This window comes from Aplysia californica, unplaced genomic scaffold (assembly GCF_000002075.1).
Source record: "Aplysia californica isolate F4 #8 unplaced genomic scaffold, AplCal3.0 scaffold01405, whole genome shotgun sequence".
Taxonomy (NCBI): domain Eukaryota; kingdom Metazoa; phylum Mollusca; class Gastropoda; order Aplysiida; family Aplysiidae; genus Aplysia; species Aplysia californica.
In genome coordinates this window covers 52433-61573 of record NW_004798675.1, presented here as the reverse complement: position 1 = coordinate 61573, position 9141 = coordinate 52433, and the positions used below count along the sequence as shown (strand labels likewise).

Genomic DNA, 9141 nt, shown 5'->3' with positions numbered 1-9141 from the left:
TGTAGTTGTTGTTTTTGTTTTAGTCTCAATACCTCGCGACCCCAGAGCTTTCTTGTCGTATCTCCATTTTTTTTTAAACTATGAAAATGTGACATCTTCTTAAGCTCACTCTTTGCTATGAAACGTTATCACTGTTATTAAAAAGTGGAGATACGACAAGGTTTCCATATTTTTAAAAAACATTTCAGGGTAAATTTTTACAGGAAATCGTTGATGAACTCACAATAAAAATAAAAATGTAGATTTGCAGTTTTCAAGGACACGCGCGTTATGAAAGGCACCACACTGTCCCCGTGGTTTTATGCACCCCGCATAAATTAGCAAAAGTTGATCACTTTTAGCATAATTTCTGATTATTTTCCCTTTATCATTATTTTTTAAAATTAACAAAATCGCATAATTTCACATGACCTTAAGCAGTTGCGAGCGCCGTAAAACCCTCTACTAAAAAATTTTTAAAGCATAATTTCACATTTTTGGGCTCAGTTTGCATAATTTCATAATTTTTCTTGCATAAAACAAAGGGGACAAACCGCACTTTAGAGATTATTTTCTCGCTAATTTTCCTCGTCGGGGACAGGTTCAAAAAGATGTCCAAGTCGTTGAAAATTGAAGGTGACCAGAGAACAGAGATTGTGCTAATGTGTAGGTGAAGGGAGATAACAAAGACAGTTGAAACTTCTGGGTGAAGGGAGATAACAAAGACAGTTGAAACTTCTGGGTGAAGGGAGATAACAAAGACAGTTGAAAAGTCGGGACCTCAGTGCTTTCTTGGCCCGTCTCCATTTTTAATAACAACAGTGAAAACAGTTCGTAACAAAGATAAAGAATGAGCTTAAGAAGAAGTCACATTTTCAAGGTTAAAAAATAGGATGGATATAGGACAAGAAAGCACTGAGGTCGCGAAGTGTATTTGTGAGGCAGCGTGGTGGAATCAGGCTCTCGTCAATTTTTAGGCATGTAGAGTTATTGGTATCAACCTAAAGCTTATTCGCCCGTCTTTATTTGGACGAAAAAAATATCCATTTATCTTGAATACAAGTCGAGATATTTGCAAATAAAGGAGGTAGGGGTCACCTGTTTTCAGGGGTAAAATTAGTGAGAAAATGGCAACCAAAGATTAGTTATTTCTTTAGCTTAAGAGTCCGTGGTAACTGAAAATTTACATTTTTTGTGCCTTTGGTCAACTTTTCTCAGAAAAATCCACACAGAAATGAGTTCTTTAATGGGCATGAAAAAAATTCACAAACCTGCTGAAAAATGCAAGTTTCTTCACTTTGGTTAATTTGACGAGAGCCTGATTCCACCACGCTGCCTCACATATTATGGAGTTATTGGAGTCATCTAAAAGCTTATGTATTTGCCTTTTTTTTCGTTTTTTTTCCCCATTTAAAACTACCCATGTATCTTGAATAGAAGTCTGTGTATTTGCAATTGAAGGAGGAGGTGTCACTCGGTTGCGGCACAGATAATCTTTGAAAACGGAACAAATTACACATTTCCTACCTTTAACGTTAATCAATGTTTTCATTAAAATCCACACGGAAATGTGTTTCTATATGACATAAAAGGTGTTGAGCCAAAAAAAAAATTCGATAAAAAATTACCAAACTGATGGAAAATGTCTGTTTCTTTGATTTCATTATGTTGACATCTAACCCTTGGAGCTTATATGACCTTATGCAGTTGCGAGCGCTGTAAAACCTTACTAAAACAAAACAGAATATTTTCAGTTTTGATAAAAACTGATTTTGAATTTTGCCTGGGTGGCGGCCAAAGCCTACTCTTATTCATTTCAGGACCACCCAGGGATCTTTAACGTGCACAATTTGCAAACGGGACCTCTGAGATTGTTCCGCCCTTGACCGAGAAAAACTAGGTGTTCAATAATCTTAACTATCCTAAGATAAGGAGTGCAGCTGAAAGTGAAAGACAGCAGTAAAAAGGAGCCAGGAGAAACAGTACGACATGTAGAAAGAGTCCGGAGTAAAGGAGAGAGGGGCCCAGAGGCAGGGGGTGGGGGGAAAGAAGGAGGAGAGGAAGGCAGATGACAGAGCATGTCTAGAGAACAACAGGAAAGGAGGTGAAAGGAGAACATTTGAGAGAAGAAAATTGTCCACCACCTGTCAATGTCAAGTCTCGAACCTGGAATCTATTAGGTATTTATAAGAACACACACACACACACACACACACACACACACACACACACACACACACACATACACACACTCACACACACACTGAGTTGAAGAGAGCAAGTTTGTTGAAAAGTGTATGTAAAGGGAAATAACAGAGATAATGTTTTTCAAACACGGTCTGCACAAGGGGAGACGACTTTGTCCATGCTATTTCAACGTTCGTGGATAATTTGAAAGCCCATGATTAGGCCTGTAACAATTATCATAATGTTCGACTCCCCAATCGATATAATTTAAATCATTTTAAAAGAAATGCGTCAAATAGCTCTCCAAAAGAAAGATGAGATATTCAATAGAATAAACTTCCCCCTTCCGGAAAGAAACTCACATCCTCTGGATGGAAGAGGTAAGATCCAAACCATAATAGAACAGATTCCATTTTAGAAGCTCAGCTTACGCTTCTCCCTCCGAGACCTAACATAGACAACACACTCTATGGAACATTACAGCAACTGCAGCAAACCTGCACTTATCACTACATGGCATTGGACAGAAGGGCGAGAGCCAAACTGTTGCTGGATCGATAACAACAACAACAACAACAGAAGCTCAGCTGACGGAGAAGTGTTCTGGGATATCATATAGATACGGTACATCAGTATATATGTCAGTGTATATCCAGGTCCACATGAAAGTAGGACCCCCATTTTTCCCTGATGTCTGCTAGATCAGCCCACTGTCTGGACAAGGGACCATACCATCAGTGCGTTTCCCTAACTGCATAAGGAGCATTCAGTTACTTTTTTAAGAAAATGTGAAAAAAAACGTTTTATTACTCCTAATACACGTTTTAGCCTCTCGATTTTTACAATTTATGTTAAAGTTGTCATGAATTATTGAAGCAAAGTAAAATGTGAGAGCTGATTTTTAAGACTGTGCTTCGGTCAAAGACTAGAGTTTTCAGATTTTGTTCCATTTAGTAGTATAGGGTTTTACAGCGCTCGCAACAATGCGTAAGGTCATATGAGCGCGCGAAACACAAGTTGGTCTTGTTCACAACAGTTCGCTGTATGGCTGGCTCGGGTCAGTAGTTAAATCTTAAAATGTTTAAAAATCAGTGTAAATATACATATATTTTCAATCTAAAACAATTTTTCTAGCTAACATAAACATTTTAAATAGTACAGTTTTACTTTACAATTTGCCATAAAGGCCAAAGGCCTTCATAAAATTCAAAATTTTGCTGGGACCAACGACAGAAAAAATATCTTGCAATTTCTTGCATTTATAATATTTCCTTCGGATCTCTCCGAAGTCTAGACATTCGGTTAAGATGTGTCTAATGGTAAAATCTGTGTCGCATCCAACACAGAACGGCTTCCCATCTCCTTGTAGGAGGTATTTGTGGGTCAGGGCCGTGTGTCCGATGCGCAATCGAGTAAAAATGACTTCGTCTCTTTTGTTCAATAAACAGATAGCAAACTGCAATGACGATGTACATGTTGGTTAAGTTTTCAGAATAATCAACATGTTTTTAGTGTACAGTAATAAGGTGATCCACAGGACTTGCCAAAACAATCCTGCAAGGAACCGTACAAGGAAAGAGAAAGAGAGGAAGGCAGAGAAGGAGATGGGAGGACAACATTACAGAGTGGACAGGAAAGACGATGGGTGACAATCTGAGGAGAGCAGAGGACAAAAATAGATGGCGAGAGCTGGTTTTCCAATGCAGTGGTGCCCCAACGGTTGCCCCAACCACGGGATAGAAGAAGAAGAAGAATAAGGTGATCAAACTTCAGCAACAAAGAACTAACAATAGAGGGTAGCACCTTCCTCTGGGCTAGCTAGAATTTTTAAACCACACAAATGTAAAACAAAAAGACTAAGTCTCATTATTCTATAAAAAAGCATTTATTGGTACCTGAATCAATAAAGAGCAGCAAAAATTTGACTGCTGAGACAATAAACCGACTGCTCAAACCTGACTTGATAACAAAACATAATATTATGGCACTGTTAGTCCTAGCTAAGAAATAACAAACTGATAAAGATGGTCCTAGCTGCTACTCTTGCCTCTCAACCCACAGGAATCTGGACAATCACCAAGTCTAATTCATCACCTTACACACGTGTACACACTGACGTACAGTCAAATTTCCATACTAGAACAACAGAAACATAATATACATATAATGAACCCGCTCATTTACCGTTAAATGACTGAGTTACACCTACACAACCACATAACAATCGACTTACGGTCAAATGTTTGTAGTACACCAACAGAAACATGTGTGAGGCAGCGTGGTTGGTCAAATGTTTGTAGTACACCAACAGACACATGTGTGAGGCAGCGTGGTTGGTCAAATGTTTGTAGTACACCAACAGAAACATGTGTGAGGCAGCGTGGTTGGTCAAATGTTTGTAGTACACCAACAGAAACATGTGTGAGGCAGCGTGGTTGGTCAACTGTTTGTAGTACACCAACAGACACATGTGTGAGGCAGTGTGTGAAATCAGGCGCTCGTCAAAATAATCAAAGTGGAGAAACTGGCATTTATCCAAAGGTCTGTGAATTTTTATAGAATTTTTGTTTTTTGGGCTCAACAAATTTCATGCGCATTAAAAACCACATTTCTGGGTGGATTTTACTGAAAAATGTTGATTAAAGGCATAAATGATGTAAATTTGTAGTTTCCAAACTCTCAAGTAAATCAACTTTGGCCGCCATTTTCCCAATAATTTTACCTCTGAAACCAGGTGACCCCCACCTCCTTCAATTGCCAATATCTTGACTTGTATCCAAGATAAATGGAAGTGTTTTTCATCAAAAGCAAGGCAAATGGACAGGCTTTAAGACGATACCAATTATAGCTCCATATGCCCTTATATTGATGAGTGCCTGATTCCACCACGCTGCCTCACATACATATACACACAGACATACAGTCCAAGATCCATGTAACACCAACACAATATACATTTACCCACAACTGCCAGACCACCAGTAACATAAAATCATAACATAATAACTGACAATATTTGACTGTTTGACAAAAGAACTTGTTCTCAATTTATCTCTGTGGACAGCACAAATTTCCTCACCACAACGAAGAACATTTCACTGACTTTTGTATTTTCTTTGGATTGGCCAGGTTTTCAATTTAGAGAGGTTGCAAAAATAGAAGGGAAAAAAATGGGGATTCTATTTTATTTTGGTTTATCGCTGTTTTCAGATTAACCATGATCAATTTAAGTGGATTCCACAGTACCTCCCTCCCAAGTGGAAAATGCTGATTAAATCCTACAGGCAGCATCATTAGCAATAATTCTCGAGAATTTGTTTCCTGTTTTTCAGTAACCTTTATTGACTCTCCCATACTTTTTAAGTCAAAAGATTTCAGACTGATGTAACAGACAGTCGGAGGGCACTGTGGGTAGGAGTTGGAGGTCCTACTGTTTCGCTTTACCTCTATCTCTTCTTTCTTTTTTAGTTTTTTAGTTAGTAGTTTAGGGTTTTACGGCGCTCGCAGCTGCGTAAGGTCATATGAGCGCGCGAAACACAAGTTGTTTACTTTCCCAAAAGTTCACTGCACGATTGGTTAACTATCAGACTTTAAAATGCTAAAATATTAAAATTCGTTGTAAATATGTTTTCAATTTAAAACAACTCTTATAAATAACCATAACAAATTTTGAACAGTACGATTTCACTTTACAATTTGCCTTAAAGGCCAATGGCCTTCATAATACCCAAAATTCTGCTGGGAACAACAACGGAAAAAATGTTTTGCAATTTCTGGCATTTATAATATTTCCTTCGGATCTCTCCAAAGTCTAGACATTCTTTCTATTTAGCTTACCATTTCCCAACACTGAATAGTCTACACAAAGCATACAGGCAGCCCGCAACCCAGCTGGGACGCACATGGAAATTGTCATGACGTTCGATACTTATACTCGAATATAGAGAAGATGTACGATACGGAAATAAACACGTCCCTTTCCCATGAACCCAATACGGCTGAACGTTTGTTCTCGTCATGTGCTCCTCTAATATAATATCTAGAAGTCAAGGCATCATAACATGTTGTCAGAAGTGGGACGTCTAACTATCCTCTACCTCATACCAGAGGTAGGAAGGAAGATTTACCACATATGATGTCAGAAGTGGGACGTCTAACTATCCTCTACCTCATACCAGAGGTAGGAAGGAAGATTTACCACATATGATGTCAGAAGTGGGATGTCTAACTATCCTCTACCTCATACCAGAGGTAGGAAGGAAGATTTACCACATATGATGTCAGAAGTGGGATGTCTAACTATCCTCTACCTCATACCAGAGGTAGGAAGGAAGATTTACCACATATGATGTCAGAAGTGGGACGTCTAACTATCCTCTACCTCATACCAGAGGTAGGAAGGAAGATTTACCACATATGATGTCAGAAGTGGGATGTCTAACTATCCTTTACCTCATACCAGAGGTAGGAAGGAAGATTTACCACATATGATGTCAGAAGTGGGATGTCTAACTATCCTCTACCTCATACCAGAGGTAGGAAGGAAGATTTACCACATATGATGTCAGAAGTGGGATGTCTAACTATCCTCTACCTCATACCAGAGGTAGGAAGGAAGATTTACCACATATGATGTCAGAAGTGGGATGTCTAACTATCCTCTACCTCATACCAGAGGTAGGAAGGAAGATTTACCACATATGATGTCAGAAGTGGGACGTCTAACTATCCTCTACCTCAAACCAGAGGTAGGAAGGAAGATTTACCACACATGGCAAATCCCAGAAGAGGAAAGAGACAAAGTGGCCCCACTATTGGAAAGATTTACCAACTACTGCACTCCCAAAGCAAACATCACCTTAGAAAGGTACAAGTTTAATGCACCAAGTCAAGCTGAGGGGGAAAGTGCGGAAGAACATGCCACAAAACTCAGGAAATTAAAGTAAAAATTGCAAGTATGGGAAGCTAAAAGACAATCAAGCTAGTAAGAGAAAAACTTATTGTGGGGTTGAGAGACAACTCCTTGAAAGAAAAGAACGGTTACTCCGAGAGAGTGGGCCTAGACTTACACTGGATTAAGCACTGCAAATGTGCAAGATTGAAAAAATCTCAAAATCAGAAATGGGACGACTAGATAGCCAACACAGAATGTCAGTCCAGACTTTGCAGAGGAAAAAGTCCAGTCCATCACCAAAAGTCTACAACCCATCAGCAAAACATAAACCCAAGTACGGGTCCAGTTCAAAGATTCAGCCAAAGTAATTTTGCACCACCCCTCACCCTTTTCTTCAATGTCCTGCTCGAAACCAAACATGCAATAATTGCAAGAAGTTGCACCACTTCAAGAAAGTATGCAGGAAACTCAGACACAACCAGACACAAGAAATCACAATGGGAGAACAGTATAGTTGTGCATTGGAGACAATAAAGCTGAACAAATCTGACACGAAGCTTTTGCAACAGTTAAAGTCAAGTTACCTGAGTGGAGTAAAGCAATTCTAAAGGCAAAGATAGACACTGGATCACAAGGAAACGCCTTGCCACTAAGACTGTACAGGAAGATGTTTCCATCAAAAGTCGACAAAGATGGGGCACCTACAGATTTGATATTATCTGAAGTCAAACTGACTTGATGCCGTGGACACTAAATAAGGCAATTCGAAACTTGTAGCACTGAATGCACATACAAAGACAACACAGAATGTACAATCTTCTACGTCACGGAAGACAAGGAATCAGCAATTCTTGGACTACCGACACTGCAAGCTCTAGGCATGATCAGTCTGAACTACCGCATTGAACAGAAATGCAACTCAAGGACAGAACATATCAGGAACAAAGAAGACCTGATCAGCAAATACCCTGAGACCTTCAGAGGCATAGGAAAGTTTGAAGGCCAATATCGCGTACACACAAGCAAAGATGTCCCACCAGTGATCCACCCTCAAAGGGAAGTGCCAATCCAGATCAAAGCCAAAATAAAGGAAGAGTTCAAAGAAATGAGAGAAAATGGAATCATTGAGAAAATTCGAGAATGTCAACCTACTTAATAGGTCAATAGTCTGGTATACAGAACAAAACCAAATGGAAGTTTACGTCTTTGTTTACACCCAAAAAGCTTGAACAAAGCTATCCTGAGAGAACATTACACCACACTGGAGGAAATTCTGCCAAGCCTATCAGGTGCACAGTATTTTTCCATCTTGGATGCCAAATGTGGTTATTGGAATGTGAAGTTGGACGAAGAGTCAAGTTACCTCACAACATTCAACTCGCCAGAAAAAAGATTCCGATTCCCAAGAGTGCCATTCCGATTGAGAATGAGTAAAGTTATTTAAGATATTTTTCAGAAGAAGATTGACCAAACTTTTGATGGATGCTAAGATGTCATACGCATTGCAGAGGAGATTGTCGTTTTGGGAAAAACAGAACAAGAACATGATCAAAACCTACACAAGATGATCAGAAGATGTGTCCAAAAAGAAGTACTAAATAAACTTCACTTGCTTGTTGGCCATGGACAGGAAGGGATAGAAGATGAACTCAGACCAATGGAAACTTTAGGTGGGATAGACAAAAGTAAGCATCAAACTGTAACAGACATCATTATCATGAATCAGAGGAGTTTGCATTCTATGTTGAATTTCAATGGTATAACAAATCATCAAACAAACACTACAAACGACTCCCGTCAGTAGAAGATTCCTCGACAGCGATGAAACGGGATGTCCATCATTTGATCGGCCAGTTCCCGCCGGACGTCCCACAAGTAGTGGTCCACAAGGATGGCGTTGACGTCATAACTGGACACGTCTTTCTCCCTGTCTGCCTTCAACAGCTCAAGGATCTTGTCTCGAACGAGCTGTAAAAGTAGATTTAAATCATTCACATCAACAACCGTAAAGATGATTGAAGCAAAAACAAGGACCAAAAGGAAAAAGGCCATCATGAATTCTTCTTAGGTTTACTGGGGGG

General features: G+C 39.4%; 1 protein-coding gene across 3 annotated transcripts in view; it reads right to left on the bottom strand.

The window, feature by feature from the left end:
- Positions 1–8795: 8795 nt before the first annotated feature.
- The window catches only part of LOC101851009 (queuosine salvage protein), a 16269-nt gene continuing 15923 nt past the window's right edge, over positions 8796–9141 (bottom strand). For all 3 annotated transcript variants that reach the window (XM_005112783.3, XM_035973554.1, XM_035973553.1), the window contains exon 10: positions 8796–9028. In XM_005112783.3, the coding sequence (XP_005112840.1) occupies positions 8858–9028 (171 nt within the window). In that variant the 3' untranslated portion in view covers positions 8796–8857. The remainder of the gene's footprint in view (positions 9029–9141) is intronic.